The 18,443-nt window shown below is 47.6% G+C and overlaps 1 protein-coding gene across 3 annotated transcripts; it reads left to right on the forward strand.

Annotated features, from left to right (window-relative positions):
• The first annotated feature begins 339 nt into the window (after positions 1–339).
• PLA2G12B (phospholipase A2 group XIIB) lies at positions 340–14,103 on the forward strand. 3 transcript variants are annotated; one of them, XM_078859413.1, is made up of 5 exons: positions 340–425; positions 629–877; positions 5,301–5,398; positions 10,158–10,323; positions 13,145–14,103. In XM_078859413.1, exons 2-5 carry the CDS (start codon positions 652–654, stop codon positions 13,261–13,263), a joined length of 609 nt encoding a protein of 202 aa, XP_078715539.1. In that variant the 5' UTR covers positions 340–425; positions 629–651; the 3' UTR covers positions 13,264–14,103. The 3 variants fall into 3 exon arrangements, with proteins under 3 accessions (XP_078715539.1, XP_078715541.1, XP_078715540.1); XM_078859415.1 differs by having other exon boundaries at positions 5,310–5,398; XM_078859414.1 differs by lacking the exon at positions 340–425 and having other exon boundaries at positions 565–877.
• The last annotated feature ends 4,340 nt before the right edge of the window (positions 14,104–18,443 follow it).

Here is an 18,443-nt window from a genome sequence, read left to right on the forward strand (position 1 = left end):
TCACTGAAGTTGATGGCATCGTATGTAGTATACCCTCTAATTTATCCGGGATGCTTTACAAATACGTGTTGTCGGGACATTGCTGATGATAATCATGACGAACACTGATATGTCGCAACCAGACATGAAGACCACATTTGTTGCAGCTTGCCAACACGTCAACATCAGCATGAACTACGTACCTTACGTCCCTACTATCGGACTGCGAGCTAATCATTCACTTACATTCATGGCTCCCTCGCTCGCAATAACCAATCACCACTTCGACTCAGACATGCCACTGTAGAACACATTCGTCTACATAAGGTGGGAACACAAAGCTCGTGCCCTCAACATTTCCAGATAGCTCATACGGAGGAGTGAACCTTCCGGCTGAACCGATCCCACACTTGGACGGCCACCGTTGAAATCATCTGCGCTGCAGTGTAAGCCGAACGGTGCAGACAACATAACGTTGAAAAGTAACACAAAATAGCGCCCGGAGCCGATTTCGAAACCGGTGACTTCACGCGTCCTAAAGTCCAACTGCTCAAATCAAATGATTAACTGCAGAGGAGACTAAAATCATCCGACGACGCAAAGCCGCAAATCGAGATTCATCGCCCCTTCCGTTTGTGTCCGAACACAGAGAGAGCGAGTCACGTCGCGACCATGCCGCTGTGCCCAACAAGATCCGCGTCCTGCCTGGCTACGCTGCTGCTTCTCATCTCAACGTTGGTGGCAGCAACAACGAACGTGGTGGTGGAGGAGCCCGAAGGCTGGGGCCTTAACGTGCAGAATCTGCGGCGCGGGATCGAGAAGGTCGACAACTATCTCGAGTCCATGGTGGAATTCTTCGGCGGCTACAACGGGGAGTGCCAGTATCGCTGCAAGCATGGTCAGTAAACCCACGCAAACCGACATCGGCAACTCGGTTCAATGAAACAGAACTTATTTTTTTTTATTATTTTTCCAGGTAAGGGCTATCGCACAAATGAGAGGTCCGACGATGTTGGCCCTATTCGTAGGTTTTTTCGGTAAAGTCACGTAGGTAAAAAAATTAAAATTAGTAAAATAAAAATAAAATCACGACGTTTCGGAGGCAACACAAGCTTCCGTCTTCAGGTGGAACTGTCACAGCACGATAGCTGTATCAAGTGATATAGTTCCACCTGAAGACGGAAGCTTGTGTTGCCTCCGAAACGTCGTGATTGTTATTTTATTTTTTATTTTACTTTATAAATTTTATTTTTTTACCTACGTGACTTTACCGAAAAAACCTAAGAATATGAATCCTTGCAGTCACGAAAGCTTCAAATCTAGATGCTGGCCCTACCGTGTGGACATTTATAGCGGCCGGGGGGAAAAAGCGGAGGAGCCGGAGGAAAGTCCACGCGACCACGGGGGGGGAGAAAGAGACTTGCAAACTCCAACATATACAGGCGTCAGGGTCGGGATCGAACCCCACGATATCCTGTATACCAGGAGAGGAAGTTCACATATCGCGACCATGACATCCTCGGCATGGGAGTGCTGAAGTGGAGCTAAGCCCCCCCACCCTTCCCCGTCCTTAATGCTCATGGTCAAGTCACAAAACGTCGGTACACCCAGCGGCAGCCCTTTCGCGTATACATTAGCATTGTTGAACTTCTTTAGCACCGTATGTAGCCAACCGTGCTAATCGGAGGTGCGGGGTGATGGACACCTAAATTCAAAACAAGAAGCAAAAAATAGTTTGGCGATGTACGGTGTGAAATAAGCTGAACATACGTACTTAGTGTGATTGACAAAAGCGGATTATATCGTCCAACATTCTGTTTAACGTTTTTGTTTTTCCATTTGTCGGGAGTTTGTTTGAATATCGACTGTGAGTGCACACCAGCCCCTGCTCGCCGAGTTTTGCATGCCCCACTCTTATTGAACAAGGTCACTCGCAGGGCTCACGCCACCGATCTCTGTTGACACAAATCTAGAAAGACATCGCGTTCGTAGCCCGGTAAACAATGCCCAGGGCAATGCAACCGAGCAATTAGCTGTCCCTTGCAAATGAGCTTTTAGGCAAAAAAATATATAAATATTTTTTGTTACATTTTCATCTTAACAATTTAGTTGGATTTTGGCTGCCCATACATTAGAAATGTATCGACTGCCGCTGAAAAACTGGATAAATAAATATTCTGATTCTGTATGGCATGAAGTTGTACAATTTTCCTGTGAAACATGATCAATTCAATCAAACCACATTGGTCAGCAAAACTAATATTTGGCTCTCGCCGGCATTTAAACAAGCGTGTTGTGCTAGTGACACGAACATTCTGGATTAATGATTAATAGTTTACAACCCTTTGTCAACTCAGCGCTGGATTTAAAATCTTTCCCACACGGTTTCTTTCGAGGGATTGACCATATACTTCACCACGCTGGTCAATGCTGGTTGTTGAATGGCAGATTGAAAACGAACTTCCTTCGAACTGATGTTTGTGTTTAGTTTGTTGTCCTTCCCCAGCACCTCCGATTAGCACGGTGGGCGGCTACGTCCGGCTTCGAAAGAAGTTCAACATACAGAGCATTCGACTCAGCAGCTGGGTCACTCGCCACCCACGTTCGTTAGCCACGGACAGTAATCCAGTTGAGGTCGCTGGGATCATCTTGCAGCGTGCAGAACGACGTTTGGTGTTCATCACGTGACTCCCCGGACATCCCTTGCACACGTGATGTGTGCATCTCAAGGGATTTTCGAGAGCAGTGATTATTAACCCTTACTGTAGCCTTGCATCCTCTTGGTTCTCAAGCGTAAAAAAGGTATAATGTTAATACATTGGGTTCTATTAACAAAGTAATTGTTCTTACGTGGCCATGCTTAATTTGTATTTTCGATGATTCGTCTTCTAAAAAAATCTGGCCGTGTCTCGCACCCCCAAAAAGGACACCTCGCATCCCCAGGGGGTGCAGTGTGCACCCCCCTCCCCCCCCAGGTTAAACACCAATATCCGAGATAAATAGTTTTTACTAACAAATTAATAAACAATGCTGCCACCACCCCCCAACCCCGCCCAATCTGGAATTAAACACAGTTTTACTTTTACTTGACAGTCTTCTGGATATGAAATATAATTGCATGCACTGCCTTTGCTACACTTTGTACGTTTTCATTTTCGGCAATGTGCAAGCCGGTAATTGTTGCAACAACAAAGTTATATTATCTGGCAATGGATGGTAGATATTTGTGAAGGATTCCATTTTTAGCAGCTGTGTCCTGCACATAATTAACCCCGTATAGAAACTACGTAATTGTTTTGTGATCTACAACTGTTGAAGACGAATGAATAACAGAAGATATAACGAGGTAATTTTAACAGGGTGGTTACATGTGAATAGTAAAAACTACCTTGTAAAAGAAAAACAAAAATTACTGCACAAGTATTTTTTGTGGCACGACACAATGTTTGTTCGTGTCCAAACAAATGTGGTCCAGACGCGCATTATATTGTGTCTGTGATCTGACAAAAACTGCCAAGGGTATTGTACAGACGCTGTTTTGTTACCGTTGGTGCCTTTTCCCAATCAGTGAAATAATTGCTTTAATTGGGCCCGCAAATCCCACAGAGTGTACCAACCTTCAACGCCAGATAATGCCCCTCGGGAGTGGGATCTGAACCGGGCCCACCGCCCTCCCGACATGTTTGGTCAAACTCCCCATCCCCCGCACGACCCACATGGCCACCCCACGACCTACACGGCCACCCCACGACCTATACAGACACCCCACGACCCACACGGCATGAATATACCTTTATCCAGCGGTGAATTAACAAATAGTTTTCATAAACATTAGATACATTTTTGTTTCACGTTTGACACTCTAGACACCCGATCTCTCTTTTCCCAAACGGTATAAATGTAGAGGTGTTCCCTCATTCTCACGGTGGCAAGATGTTAACTACCTCGCCTGGCATACAGGAGTTCGTGGGTTCCATCCCGAACCTGACGCCTGTATATTTGGCGTGTGCATGTCTCCCTCCCGGTGGTTGCGTGGATTTTTCTCCAGGTCCTCCGGTTTTTCCCCTTCACATTTCAAATCAACGTGCGTTGAGAGTATTTGGCTGCTATAGATGTCCACGTAATAAGCCACTTCGTTTAGCTATCATTTCTGATAGACAGTTCGCTTCTGAAACAGAGCTATATAGGTCAGTGGGCCTCACCTGGTAAAATATTAAATAGTTTAGTTTCAAACAAAAAGTTTTTTTATGGAAGGCCCTTCTTGTCAAAAACACAAACACTTCTCACCCCTGACTCTCTCTCACTTCCGCACTTGCTAATGATTGTGAAACCACAATGGAGTTCAGCTCGACCACAATGCGTTTTTGAGTTTTGGCATACAAACCTGTGTGTCTCCGCGAACAGATCGATCCTAATGGTCAATAAAGTGGCGACATGAAGTCATGTCGCTCACATCAGTTCCTCGCTAATACACGGCAGCTGCCTCATGAGCCCGTGGCCTAAACGCGACGTTGGAAATGGCTCTATACGATGCGCCGGCAGGTTGCGGCGCACCGTTGTTCGGGGCATGGTGTCCCCAGCGTGCTTTTGGCTCCGCGTGCCGGGAGCTTCTTGAGAACTTCATGAAAATGTCAGGCGTCGAGTGGAATAAACACGCGGAACAATTCAAAACACATCGGTAGAGCTACACACAGCTGGTGGGGGTTACCCGGCTGTCCGGGATTTACCCGGCAATTGGCGTCTGTGTTCGGCCGGCCAGATTTGGAATTGTGACGAGATCTGGTATTGTGTTGAATTGTGTTGCGGTAAAAATGTAATGGACGCTTCTTTCGTATGACTAATGTTGACGCAGAGCAACAAGCAGTACCACTACACGTTGCTGACAGACCTAGTGACAACCCAGAACTATCTTCTTGGTTCTTTCGGTAAAGTCACGTAGAATGGAAATAATAACATAATAAAAATAAAACATAATAAAATAATTCTCACGACGTTTCGGCCACAACGCAAGCAGCCGTCCTCAGGTGAAGAACAGGTCTGTCAGAAAGACAGCGTCTGAAGACCTGTTCTTCACCTGAGGAGGGCTGCTTGCGTTGTGGCCGAAACGTCGTGACAATTATTTAATGATGTTTTATTTTTATTATTTTATTATTTCCATTCTACGTGACTTTACCGAAAGAACCAAGAAGATGAATTCATGCTGCAGTCACGAAAGCTTTAAATTGAAATTTAACCCAGAACTATGTTCGCGTTCGGCAATAACCCGTGCGAATTGCCTCCACAACGGACTCGTGTTGCTAACACATCCCCCCTCTCGTCAGGGGTTCCAGGAGCCGTCCCTGTGCCAAGGAAGGACTACAAGGCGGCGCTGCCCAACGGCTGTGCCACGTCTCTCATGGGGGTGCAGGCGCTTGACGGCGTAAGTTGATGTCCGCTCGGGGGGTAGCGTGGCTCTTTGGCGCGCGGCATCCCTTCTCCTCTTCGCATCGATTTCCGTGTTATTTTGTGTGTTGTGGTCATTTAGCTGTAATTGGTAACCATTTTTTTTTTAACAACATTGGATGTGTAACCCCAACAGTGGGTCTTGTTGCGTATGAGCTTGATGGCAATTTATTTTTTGTTGTTGTTGCAGTGTATTGGGTCAGTGGGGTTTTTTCTGAGCTAGCATGTGTCTGAAGATGTGAAAAAATGCGGTGACATGCGCCTGTAAATGTTTGCCCGCTGTTTGTTGAGGATTATCGCCGAGTTTACCGAGGGGTAATCTTATTTTCTGCATGAGCTGACAGCATCACCCTGCCTTGACCGAGAGCAAAGTCCCCCTCGGCTGTAAGTTCAGATTGTGTGCTGAAGGCACATTTTAATACAGCCCAGGGTCAACATGTCGCTGAGCGATAACACAATGTTACCGACACGAAGCGGTCATGCGGTGTTTGAAGCCACGTATGAAAAAAGCCGCTGTAAAACTCGAGAGAGCATGCACCAAAAAAAAAAGAAGAGTTGTTTTCAATGTGTCTCTTAAGTCATCGTCATCAACAGGGGTGAACAATAACACCGCAGGTGTGAAGGCCTCCCCAAGCAGAGAATTGAAGATTGGCTTAACGTTTCCGCTGCCAAGCATCTCATTGAGAGCAGTGGTTGAAATGGGCTGCTGTACGACGGCAAGCGATATCGACACTTCTCAGAACACCAAACACGAATACGCGAACTTTTCAGAACGCGTTAACCTGAAGCAGCACTTATAAGTTTTTGGGAAGGAACAGCTGTTGACATGGGCCTCAGGACGTTCTAACAGGCTTCATAGGGAACAACTACACAGTTTCATTTGCACCATAAAATGAGTGTAAAATCAATGGTATATTTATGACGTATATACTAAACTTAACTATTTTTGTATTTTACCAGGTAAGGCCCACTGAGCTGTATAGCGCTTTTTCGGAAGCAACCTGGCCACAAATGATAGCTCAACGAAGTGGCTGATCACGTGGAAATGTATAGCAGCCAAATAATCTAAACGCGTGAATGTTGATTCTAAATGTGGAGGGAAAAACCAGAGGACCCGGAGAAAAATCCACGCAACCACCGGGAGAAGATGCAAACTCCCAATATAAAGCAGGCGTCAGGGACGCGATCGAACCCACAAACTCCTGCATACGAGGCAAAGGAGTTAACATCTCGTTGTTTTCACACCGTACGTAGCCAATCGTGATAATCGGTTGTGCGGGATGCTGATCGGTAGTGACGGTGTATCAATTTGATCTTTGTATATTTGTGTAAGTTACAAGATATAGATTCACGGTGAGCTCTGTAGACAGCCAATAGTACTGTCAGTCACCTTGATGTCAAGAAATAGTGGATTCCTTAAATTTATCTGTGAGCCTGAATCGTGACAATTCAGCCGATAATCAGAGCTATTTAGGGGAATCGTTACACCTCCACGAAAAACATTTGTGAAGTTACAAAACGTAGATATATAATCCACTGTATCGTCGTTGGTATCAATTTAAAACAGGTGCTTTTATTTAATACCTAGTTACGTCCTAGCATTTAACATATTTACAAAGACTTTCAGGCATGAAATGAACAAACTTTGGTGAAATATAAAATCCCTGCCATTTGCCTTCTCTTCACTTGTTCAGTAATTGAATGCAGACACTGCATCTGCATGATAGCGGCTAATTTGTCTGCATACATTATATTAATAATAAACAATTCATAACCTGTGCATATTTCAAGCCAAAGCTTAAAGTCCCTCATATGCTAGCCTGAACAGGTGAGCGCCTGGACAGATTAGAGCCTGAACCAGGTGAGAGCCTGGACAGGTTAGAGCCTGGACAGGTGAGCGCCTGAACCAGGTGAGAGCCTGAACAGGTGAGCGCCTGGACAGATTAGAGCCTGAACCAGGTGAGAGCCTGGACAGGTTAGAGCCTGAACCAGGTGAGTGCCTGAACCAGGTGAGAGACTGAACCAGGTTTGAGCCAGAACCAGATGAGAGCCTGAAGCAGGTGAGAGCCTGAAGCAGGTGGAGAGCCTGAACCAGGTGAGAGCCTGAAGCAGGTGAGAGCCTGAACCAGGTGAGAGACTGAACCAGGTTAGAACCTGAACCAGGTGAGAGCCTGAACCAGGTTTCAGCCAGAAGCAGGTGAGTGCCTGGACAGGTTAGAGCCTGAAGCAGGCGAGAGCCTGGATGGTGAGCCTAGCTCTGCTGCTTGAAAGTGGAGAGTGCTTGGATGCTGATGCTGCTGCTGCCACTGCCTGCTGCTGTCACTGCCTGCTGCTGCCGCTGCCTGCTGCTGTCGCCGCTGTCTGCTGCCACCGCTGCCTGCTGCTGCCGCCGCTGCCTGCTGCTGCCGCCGCTGGCTGCTGCTGCCACTGCCTGCTGCTGCTGTCACTGCCTGCTGCCGCCGCTGCCTGCTGCCGCCGCTGCCTGTGTGCAGTGGGAGAGGGTTCCAGGTGGCCGCCAATGCAGCCACGGAGAAATTCCACTCAGCCAGGACAGTCCTGGTTCTTGGGTGTGCGATGAGCAGATTGTTAGACGTGCGAGAAGGGTGGGGGAGAGAGGTACGGTGGGAGAACCTGGAGAGAGAGGGAGAGACCCCGGTGGCACATGATAGCGACGTCTTTGTTAGCGAAGCCACGGGAGTCATGTGGCCGCGCCTAAATGGCGAGCCAGGACAGGTTGGTTTTTGAGGTCCGCTGTGGTTCGTCGAGGCGACGTCCTGCTGTCCGAGCAAGGGGTGACCCGACGCTGCGGCAATCGTGGCGAGTGCCGCCAGTGCCGCAAAAAAGCCCGAGTGCTGTTTGCGGTCTCCGTATCGGTCAAAATTGGGCGGACGCGTGGCAAGGCCCTGAGGTGGCGACCGCCGTGCCTTTAATGCGCTGAGCACGGGGGGGGGGGGGGTTGTCGATGGCGAGGATTTTGAAATTATTTGACAGACCGACGATGGGCAGATTTGCCGATTTTGAGGGGTTTGGTGGTAGGCGATTTGACCAAAGCCAGTGCTGCAAGGTTGTACGTTTGACCGGCAAACTCTTAGACCTCTATATAGAGTTTTTTTGGGTTAGATCGCGTAAATAGAGAAATGTGTCGTTAAACTCGCCGCAACCGATTAATAAGGGTTGTCACGTAAACAGAACGTGGCCAATTCGTCACTAGTACAGCACTAGTGTATAGTGAAGTGTATAGTAGTGTAGTGGTATAGTAGTGTTTAGTGTAGTGTATAGTGTAGTGTACTCGTACGGCACACCGGTGTGTTGGAGAGCCAAGCCACAACATGTACGATCTGAGTACGACGTTTCGCCAGTAATTACAACCAGCTTCATCAGGCGACAGCCAGATTTGTGGAGAAGTCCTCCACCTGTTTCCCAACAGGCAATGGGCCAAAATTGGAGATACTCTTAAACCTCTGTGCCGATTTCAGCTAACGAAGCCTCCCATTGCATAATGGGACGTAGTTTATGCCAACGTGGTCACATTTTATTCTCTCTTCACCTTTGGTCTGATTAGCCTCATCGACCCCAGCACTGCTCATCTAATCTGGTATTTGCAAGACTAAGTGACGGGATTCTCTTTTTCTTTTTTAAACATTTAACAGATTAGGTGTGTGCCATCGAGGAGTCTGGATGAGATCCCTGTGAGCGCTTGAAGGAATTTATTACCCCCCAACACGTTCCATTCATTGGCTACCACATTCAGATAAGCCCCTCCCCCCCCTCCCACCTTAACTTGTATTTAAGAGCTTGTCTTTTGGAATTTTGCCTCACTGGATACGGTAAATTTAGCTGTGACGGTCCCTCCTGATGACGGAGACTTGTGTTGCCTTTGAAACGTCGTGATTTATTATTTTATTTATATGATTATTCATATTATTAAATGTTTTATTATTAATTTTTACCTACGTGACTTTACCGAAAAAACCTAAGAGTATGAATCCTTGCGGTCACGAAAGCTTCAAATCTAGAATTAATTTGTTACCATTGTATCTCGGCATCACTTCCCGCCGGGTGATGAACACCTTACATTACGTGCCGCACGATGGCCTCACGGTTCATCTCAATTCGGCAAGTGGAAAAAAAAAAAGCAAACAAACGAGCAAGGAAACAAGAAGTGAAAAATGTCACACGGCTCCTTTGTAATCGTGAGACAATCGCGCGCGCCGCCTGCATCCGTGCAATCCGCGAGGGTTCTTAAGGAGCAGGGAGCGAATGGTGGGTGGTGGGGGATGGGGGGTGTGAGAAGCGCACCTTGAAAAACCCACAGGCTTTTTACGACAGGAGTGAGTGATTTTCATGGGATCATCTCGGGAAATTGGCCCATTGCCTGTTGGGAAATAAACTCGTCGGCACGAGAGGGGACGGAGGGCTGGGCCCCAGAACGTGTCAGGTGCCGCGCGCCGCACCGCACAACATAATGTGCGGAGCCGTTGTCAGGAATTACCGGCATTGTCGAACGCCGGAGCCACCGGAAGTAGAATTTGCGGTGCAACAAAGCGATTTTCGGGAATTTGATATTGGCTTCGTAATAAAGCGACGGCAAACACCCCCACACCCCACACCCCTACCAGCCCCCATTAGAAAATTGCCCCCCTGACGAGCGAATTGTTTAGCGCCATACGGAGGCTCCGATGTCAAGCGCCGGCTGATCTTCCCCAACCCCCACCACCAAATGTGCCGTCTTGCAGCTGGACCTTGGCATCCCGTCCATGACCAAGTGCTGTAATCAGCTGGACATCTGCTACGAGTCGTGCGGGGCCAGCAAGAACGTGTGCGACGCTCGCTTCCGCATCTGTCTCTCCTCCATCTGCACGGACCTGCGCAAGACCCTCGGGTTTATCTCCAAAATCGACGGTGCGTTCGCCCGCAAGAGCCGGATTTTGGTCGTCGTCGTCGTTGTTTTTTGTTGTTGCTGCGTGAAATTGATTTACTTTGTTTCTCGCGCCGTTTGGCGGAGGGCAATTGGTGCGCAGGTAAACACCTTCATCATACGCTGTCTTTCCGACAGACCTGTTCTTCACCTGAGGACGGCTGCTTGCGTTGTGGCCGAAACGTCGTGAGAATTATGTTATTATGTTTTATTTTTATCATTTTATTATTTCCCTTCTACGTGACTTTACCGAAAGAACCAAGAAGATGAACACCATCATCTTCTTTCTTTCGTACGGCCGATGTAGATGTAGAGCAACGACTACAATTTCATGTTCAGGCGGTGGTGGTTGGTTGGTTTGGCACGCAGTGGTTCAGACACGCACACACGCACTGGGCTCTTAAACGGGCCACCCAAGTTCGACTCCCTGTCACGACTAACTTCAGTGGAGAGCAATCGCAGAAGCGGTCCATGGCACCCCACCCACAGGTCACCAACCCGCATTGACTGGCATGGTGAAGTATGGTCAAGTAACCCCTTACGACCAACACGGGGCTGTACATTACAGTAATTAAAACATAATTGCTGGTTTTCACCTGAGGACGGCTGCTTGCGTTGTGGCCGAAACGTCGTGAGAATTATTTTATTATGTTTTATTTTTATTATTTTATTACTTCCCTTCTACGTGACTTTACCGAAAGAACCAAGAAGATGAATCCCTGCAGTCATGAAAGCTTTAAATCGAAAAATAATTGCTATTATTATTAAATGCAAGCTAAAAACGCATTGCTACCTCAATCATTAAAGACAAGTTAGAGTGGTTTCCCATTCATTTGAGCATGGGGCAATGCTCATCTCTCAATTGAACCCATGAGCCAGTGATGGAAACTCCACGTTCCTATGGAGGGAGAAAAACATATCCAAAGGACGACGACCCATGACTTCCTCGTGAAGCGAAACTCAAATGTAACAAATTTCAGAGAGATGCGCGGCCTGGTGAACCCTGGATGGGTGAATTTAACTCGCAGACTTTTGATTGTGAGCAGCGTATTATACCACTGCGCCATCTGGCTTGATAATAACATTGATAACAATGACATATTAATCATGACTTTTCATAATACTTATTAAAGTAGCGTCTACACGAGTCACGATGATACTTGCATTATTTAGATGCACGATTATGTGACAGTGATGCACCACTAAGTTATTTTGTGGAGTGAAGTTACAAAGTTAATGTTTTACCATCAGGGCTGTGATAGATATATCACAGTCAAACTTGCCTGATGTGCAGCCACGAATAGATGTGGATTAGAGGGCAAACAAGAATCAGGGACATCGCAGAATCAGAGCCATCCGTGAGATAAAAGCAAAGGAATGGTGCGCGACTTTGCTGCAAATGGAAGGGACAACAATCGGATAAACATAATGACAGAATGTCAATCAAGCGAGTGAACGGACGTACGAACAACAAGAAGAAGATGATGAGGAGCGGTGAGATCACGCTGATTGCACCTGCGGTAGAATTACGAACGCCGGTATCAGGACAACAAGCGAGCAAAGGTCACAGCCTGCCAATGCAACGAGCAGAAATGTGCCGATGTTGACGATGATAATGATGATGGTGTCATATTATATTTCATCACACCGCTGTTGCTTGGGGCGTGTGTGTGCGGGGGGGGGGGTGGGGGGGAGCGATAGTGGAGCGTTTAGCGCTACGCTGCGCTACGATCTCGGCGACCCCAGTTCGATTCCCACTCACGGCCAACACCGAACGACGATTATCTGAATCGGTCCTGGACCTCTCCTAGGTCGACTCAGCTTCAAATGAGTACCTGGTGCTGTGTGTAAACATCGCCACTGGGGAGACAAAAGCGGCCGGGCGCGGTGCTGGCCACCCACCCCCTCGTGTACCGTTCCGGCCTTCATAGGTGCTCGCTAACAGCACTTACCCCTACAGTCTGCTAAGGCTACACGGGGGATCTTTGTGTCTCTGTGTGTTCTCATTTTCTTCCATGGGCTAGAATTGACCAGACTCTGACTGTTGAGTATATTGGAGATTCAATGGACATCTACACTATGGGAACCTCATTTGCCAGTAAAAATATGATAATTGGTTTTTTACCCTTCTATCTGGCAACAAAACTGACACCTTTTTACAAGGAGTCATGTTTGCATAGACCGCAATACCTGCAGTCATAATACAAACAAAAGACATAACTCTGATAATGTGCACTGTCCTTGAAGTTGATTGGTCCACACCCGAGACAGCTTTCCTTAGGTGCCAGTTTTGTTGCCAGATAGAAGGGTAAAAAACCAATTACCATATTTTTACTGGTAAATGAGGTTCCCATAGTGGAAATGCTTGCCCCGAGCTCTCATACTCTGATGGTGCATTGTCCTTGAGTTGTGCGTCTTGTGGCGTCATCTGGTCCAACCCATGTGAGACTAGGCTCTAAGGAAAGCTGTCTCGGGTGTGGACCAATCAACTTCAAGGACAGTGCATACATTATCAGAGTTATGTTTTTTTGTTTGTATTATGACTGCAGGTATTGCGGTCTATGCAAACATGACTCCTTGTAAAAAGGTGTCAGTTTTGTTGCCAGATAGAAGGGTAAAAAACAAATTATCATTCAATGGACAGTTGCAAACTGAATCAAACAATTTCACGACTTGCTTGGCTAATTCAAGGGCGGTAGCCCTTGCCAATGCTTGCCAATGGGACGGGGGTGGGCGTGGTGCGATTTTGTCTTACACGAGGCTGGCTTTATTAGTGTTTCCCTTCTTCCCATGTCTGCCCCTCAGCCTGCGAAACGGGGGCCGAGCTCCTGTACAAGACGGTGACGAGCTTCGGCTGCAAGTCCTTCCTCAACAGCCAGCGAGCCTCGTGCTACTGCGAGGGCGAGGACAAGGACGAACTTTAAGGGCTCCCACCCCCCCCGCCCGTCCACAGCGCACCAGCCAGGCCTCGGACCGCCCTTCCGTGTGTCCTCGGTTAGCCGCGTGTGCAAGCGAGAGGCCCGGCTGGGTCGCCTCAGAGGTCAAGAGCACTGAAGCTGGCACCGCCGATTAAGCCGGGCCGTGAAGCCCCAAATTCGTTGCAACAATTGTTGCAACGAATTGTTGCAACGAATTTGGGGGGATTTTTTTCTCACACTTTATTTGGCTAAACTTCCTGCTCTGATCATGACAATATTGGTTGGATTGTCACGAGAGAGAGAGAGGGAGGGAGTGCGTAGGAATGTGCCGCTCTCTACTGGGCAGGGATCTGTGGTAGCTCTGTGAAATCCACTTCCACGGGCCCAATCTGACGCGGCGTCGTAGTTGCACCGCGCTGCGAGAGATTTTAATGGGGTTTTCATCTCGTGACGCGATGCCGATAGCACAATCGGGATAGAATTGAAGGGAGGGGGGCGAATTAACAAACTGATTTTCGTATATTTTTCAAAGTACGTATGTATGTTGAACTTCTTTCGCACCGTACGTAGCCAACTATGCTAATCGTCGGTGTGGGGGAAGGACAACAAACTAAACGCAAAAAGCAGTTCTAAAGGAATGAGGGTTGAGTGTTCTCAGCTGTACCAACACATAGTGGGGAATTCGTGATTCGGCTGTCTCTGTTTTGGAGATTTTTTAAGATCGATGTTACGAGGCCGAAAAGTGTAAAACAGAAGTTGTTGATTCTGTTTCACCTGTGTTTAAATACCACTGCGTAGATTTGTAATACTACGGTGTAGGTTTTTACGCGGTTGTGATGTATCGCTCTCGGAAACCTCTTATCTCCACGAACAGATCGTTCTAAACATAAACGGCCAATGAGTGAGTAAATGAAGTGATGTCGGTTACATTGGTTCCTCGCCACCTCGAGACAACTGCTCATCAAGCCTGCACGTGATCTAAGCGCGACATTGGAAATGCCTCTCCGATGCGCTTCTGGGGTCGTGCGCGCGTGTTGTTCGGCACGACGTCCGACGTTTCGCACCAACGTGCTGGGAGCTTCATCGGGAACTGAACTGCAATGCTGAAGTTGCAACGTTTCTGAAGATGCTCCCGGCAGCTGGGCCAAAATATCGGACATCGGAGCCACCGCAAACACACGGCCGCTAAACACAAACTCCTCGGACGTCTGCGTTTCTGTGACCACGATGACCCAGTTAGGACAATGTTGATGTGTCAACTAGAATGAGGGCTGAACAACTCTTTTTCAGGTCCAGATTTGAGAAAATAAGTGACCTATTTATTTATAGGACTCACATCACACTGGCAACAACATCCAGACAGGAGTTTGGAAATGTTTGCATGTTGATGAGAGAGGGAGCCGATTTTTCCCCACCGATGAATTGAACTAAATCCGTGGGCTTTGCCGAGTGAATCCTGCAGAGGGCAGATGTATACAGTTAATCTTCCACACGCCACCGCAGTTAACTCCGCCTAAGGCAGGGGTCGGCAACCTACGGCTCCGGAGCCGCATGCGGCTCTTTACAGGCTGCTTCTTGACGATATGTACGTATGTACAGTATGTACATAGATGCATTGCGGCTCTTGAAATACTGAATTTTGTACCGAATTGGAAAGAAATGGCTCATCTTGTTATTTTGGTTGCCGACCCCTGGCCTAAGGGAACGATGAATTGCAATAAACATTTTGCAATGCACTGCCACTCCGTGTCCATGCGGAGGCAATGCCAACGGTGTCACAAATAAGTCCATCCCTTTACCGTGCACACTTTGAATATCATAATCGGGTTTTTCCCCTTTTTTCTGGCAACAAAACTGAAACCTTTTAACGAGGATTCATGTCTGCATTAACCACAATGCTTGCAGTCAAAATGCAAACAAAAAACATACAATGATAATATTTGCATTGTCCTTGAAACTGATTGGTCCACACCAAGGGGCGGCTTTCTTTTGAGCCTCAACCCAATTGGTGCGCGACTACAAGTATTGTGGTGAATGCAGACATGAATCCTCGTTAAAAGGTTTCAGTTTTGTTGCCAGAAAAAAGGGGGAAACCCCGATTATTATATTTTGGTACTGGCAAAGGAGGTCTAATGATGACTTTGAATATATTGAATTAATTTACATTGTGGCACAGTAGAAGGATGCTGTGCATACGTAACGAGCATCATTAATTCGTTTGCGAAACATTCCCCTTTCTTTTTCGACATTTATTTTGTGACCTTTGTTTTGCCACTTGAGAATTTACCATTGTAATAGTTAACAGTTTACGTTCTAAATTAATGTTTTTTTTTTCAATTAAACCATACCGGAAAGAAAATGCATTGTTGATTTCTTGACGTCTTATTCAGAATGGGGGCAAAGCAGTGATTGGCGGCAGTGCCTGGGGCCTATGAATCTGACCGCCTGAATCCGAATTTGTGGCCAGGGCTGTGACACCAGTGGCTCGCGATATCGCATTTGACTTCCACGGCCGTCCCGACCTTCACCGACCGGCTGGTGGTTCAAGTGCCTTCAATCCCTGGCAGTGGCCAAACTAAACAAACATAAAAGGGCCATGGGCAAGCCACCGTTCAGAAGTTGTTTGACAAAAGTCTGCTGCTCATCACAGGATACCCGTCCACGCAGCGAAGATTGATGGGCAGTTCACGCTGTGATCCCTGCGCGCAAGCGGGTGGCGCAAACTTTCAAAAGGAGCGCTTTGTGATTTGTGTTGTTGTCGTCGTCTCTTTTTTCTTGGACACGTTTAAGCTGAACAATTATCGCACGCCGCTTGCATGCAAATATTTCCTCCCCCCCCCTCCCCCCCCGTTGTCATTAGCGGATTAGAGATGTGCAAATCCCACCGGATTTAGCGCTCTCTGCTCACTCGCTCGCTCGCTCCTTCCTGATGAAAGTAAACACCGCGGAGGAGACGAGGGGAGGTGGTGAGAGAGACGGGTGGGTGGGGTGGGGGGTGAGTTGGGGGTGAGGAGCTGCGCAGGAAGAAGCAGGCGGCGCGCATTGCGGGGTGCTTCGTTATATCGCGAAGTTTGCGAGGGTGGGGAGGGGGTGTTAGGCGGTCAGGAAAATGTTGCCTTGAAGTCGGGGGGGGGGGGGGAAGAAGGTGGGGGGGGGGTAGAGTTAGGCGGGGGCGGGGCGACAGCGGGTGACGGAATCAGCTGGGAATAATCAAACCCCCCCTGTAATGGTCATTATACCCCCCCCCCGTCACGTGACGCCGGAGGTCGCGTCGACAGCTTTAACGTGGCCCCCCCTCCCCCCCCCTCCCCCCCCAAAAGCCTCGTGCTGTTTGCGCGCGTTGTGGGATCGTGCGACAGAGGCTGGATTCGAAGCACGCCGTGCAGATGCAAGGGGCGATTCTGATGTACGCGAGACACCTCCATGCCGCACGCGTTTATAGCACACTGGTTGGTGGGGCAGGGGAGCTTTTGATATAAGCACACAACTCGGACAGACGCTCAAGGGAGACTGCTTTTTAAATCCTTTATATTAAGTTCACTTGCTTGCTTGCGCGCTTACGACCGTGCAAATCTTTCGGTCGTTTTTTAACCCACTTCCCGTGATCCAATCGCGCTGACATTTTCCACACAGACTCGTTGTGCGTGACAATTTATTTTCGTGAAAATTTTTGTTCCAAAATTTTCCACTTTTTAGGGAAAAAAAAAATTCATATTTAATTTAAAATACCAATGTGATAAAAATGAAACTCTTACTCAAGAAAAACAGAAATGAATAATAAAATAAAAGCGATGCCACGCATATAAAGGATTTATAGTGAAAAACTTTGTTTTTACGGGTTAATTTTTTACTGTCTTCATAATAATAACGTAGGGACATTTATATTCTTGGTTCTTTCGGTAGAGTCACGTCGAAGGGAAATAATAAAATAATATTCTACGTGACTTTACCGAAAGAACCGAGAATATGAATCCCTGCAGTCACGAAAGCTTTAAATCGAAAAATAGGGACATTTGTCAATCTGATGTTGGATGAAAGCCTCCACGTGGCCATGTCAGTCACGAGGTTTGCTTGACCACGACCAGTTCGTGGAATCACCGCTGGAGTTCACGTGGTCAGGAATCTTCTCCGAACGTCTTTCCCAGCAGCAGCAGCGGCAGCGGCTTCTGGCTGCTCGCCATCGAACAGACGGCGGCGGTCATCGCATCGTCGCTTTCAGATGCGCTTCTGCGGCCGTCTGGAACGTTCTTCCCTTCCGATATTAGGAAGCCCACTGGGAGCTGTGCACTTCTAAATCATCATCGTCATCGTCGTCGTCGTCCAGATTTACAAACTCGTTTCTTTAGCACTGCCTTTTGCGTTTCGTTTGTTCACCCCCCCCCGCACCACCAATTAGGACGGTTGACTGCGTACAGTGCGAAAGAAGTTCAGCATACATACAGCCACATTCATACCACCCCTCCACCGAATATAAGAGACGACTATTACAAAAATAAAATGTACAATGTGATTGTGCATACATCTGGCGTCTCCGCCGCATATAAGCGCGAGACAAGTCGACGCAGCTTCACTGCGCGACGTTTGACACGGGAAGCCGCGGGGGGTGGGGGGGGGTCATCATTAGCGCTGGATTCGGCGTTCAAGCGTTGACCACGGCGTAGTTCAGCTCGAGAGCCAACGTCACTCCAAGATTGGAGACAGAGAGCCAACCTCGAACACAATTAAAGTCTCAACGGGCAACCACCTTCCTTCAAAAACATCAAGCTGCAAGTGGAACCAATGCGGTAGAGATAACGAGATAACGAGACAGAGGAAATGCCACTCACGCATCGTGTCTAACCCCGCCGCGAACACAGCACGTGGAAGACCATCGGCAGTGGCATCTTTGCACACAACGGGCAATGATGACAACAACAGCAGCAGCGGATTAGCAGCCGTGTTCTAGCTTCACTGGTTCGTAGCCCGTGTAAGAATATTGCAAGTACAAAACAATAGTTCAGCCTATGTAAAGTCAATGTATCACTTGATACATACAGTAAATTTAGCTGTGACGGTCCCACCTGATGACGGAGACTTGTGTTGCCTCCGAAACGTCGTGATTTATTATTTTATTTCTATAATTATTTCTATTATTTTAATTATTTATTTTTATTTCGATTTAAAGCTTTCGTAACTGCAGGGATTCA

Source organism: Lampetra fluviatilis, chromosome 9 (genome assembly GCF_964198595.1).
Source record: "Lampetra fluviatilis chromosome 9, kcLamFluv1.1, whole genome shotgun sequence".
Lineage (NCBI taxonomy): Eukaryota > Metazoa > Chordata > Hyperoartia > Petromyzontiformes > Petromyzontidae > Lampetra > Lampetra fluviatilis.

What these genes read in the sequence shown, in the direction of transcription:
- PLA2G12B (XM_078859413.1), top strand. Translation starts at nt 652, where the DNA reads ATGCCGCTGTGCCCAACAAGATCCGCGTCCTGCCTGGCTACGCTGCTG. An exon ending in GGGTGCAGGCGCTTGACGGC is followed by an intron (nt 5,399 to 10,157) that starts GTAAGTTGATGT and finishes GCCGTCTTGCAG; the next exon opens with CTGGACCTTGGCATCCCGTC. An exon ending in GTTTATCTCCAAAATCGACG is followed by an intron (nt 10,324 to 13,144) that starts GTGCGTTCGCCC and finishes TCTGCCCCTCAG; the next exon opens with CCTGCGAAACGGGGGCCGAG.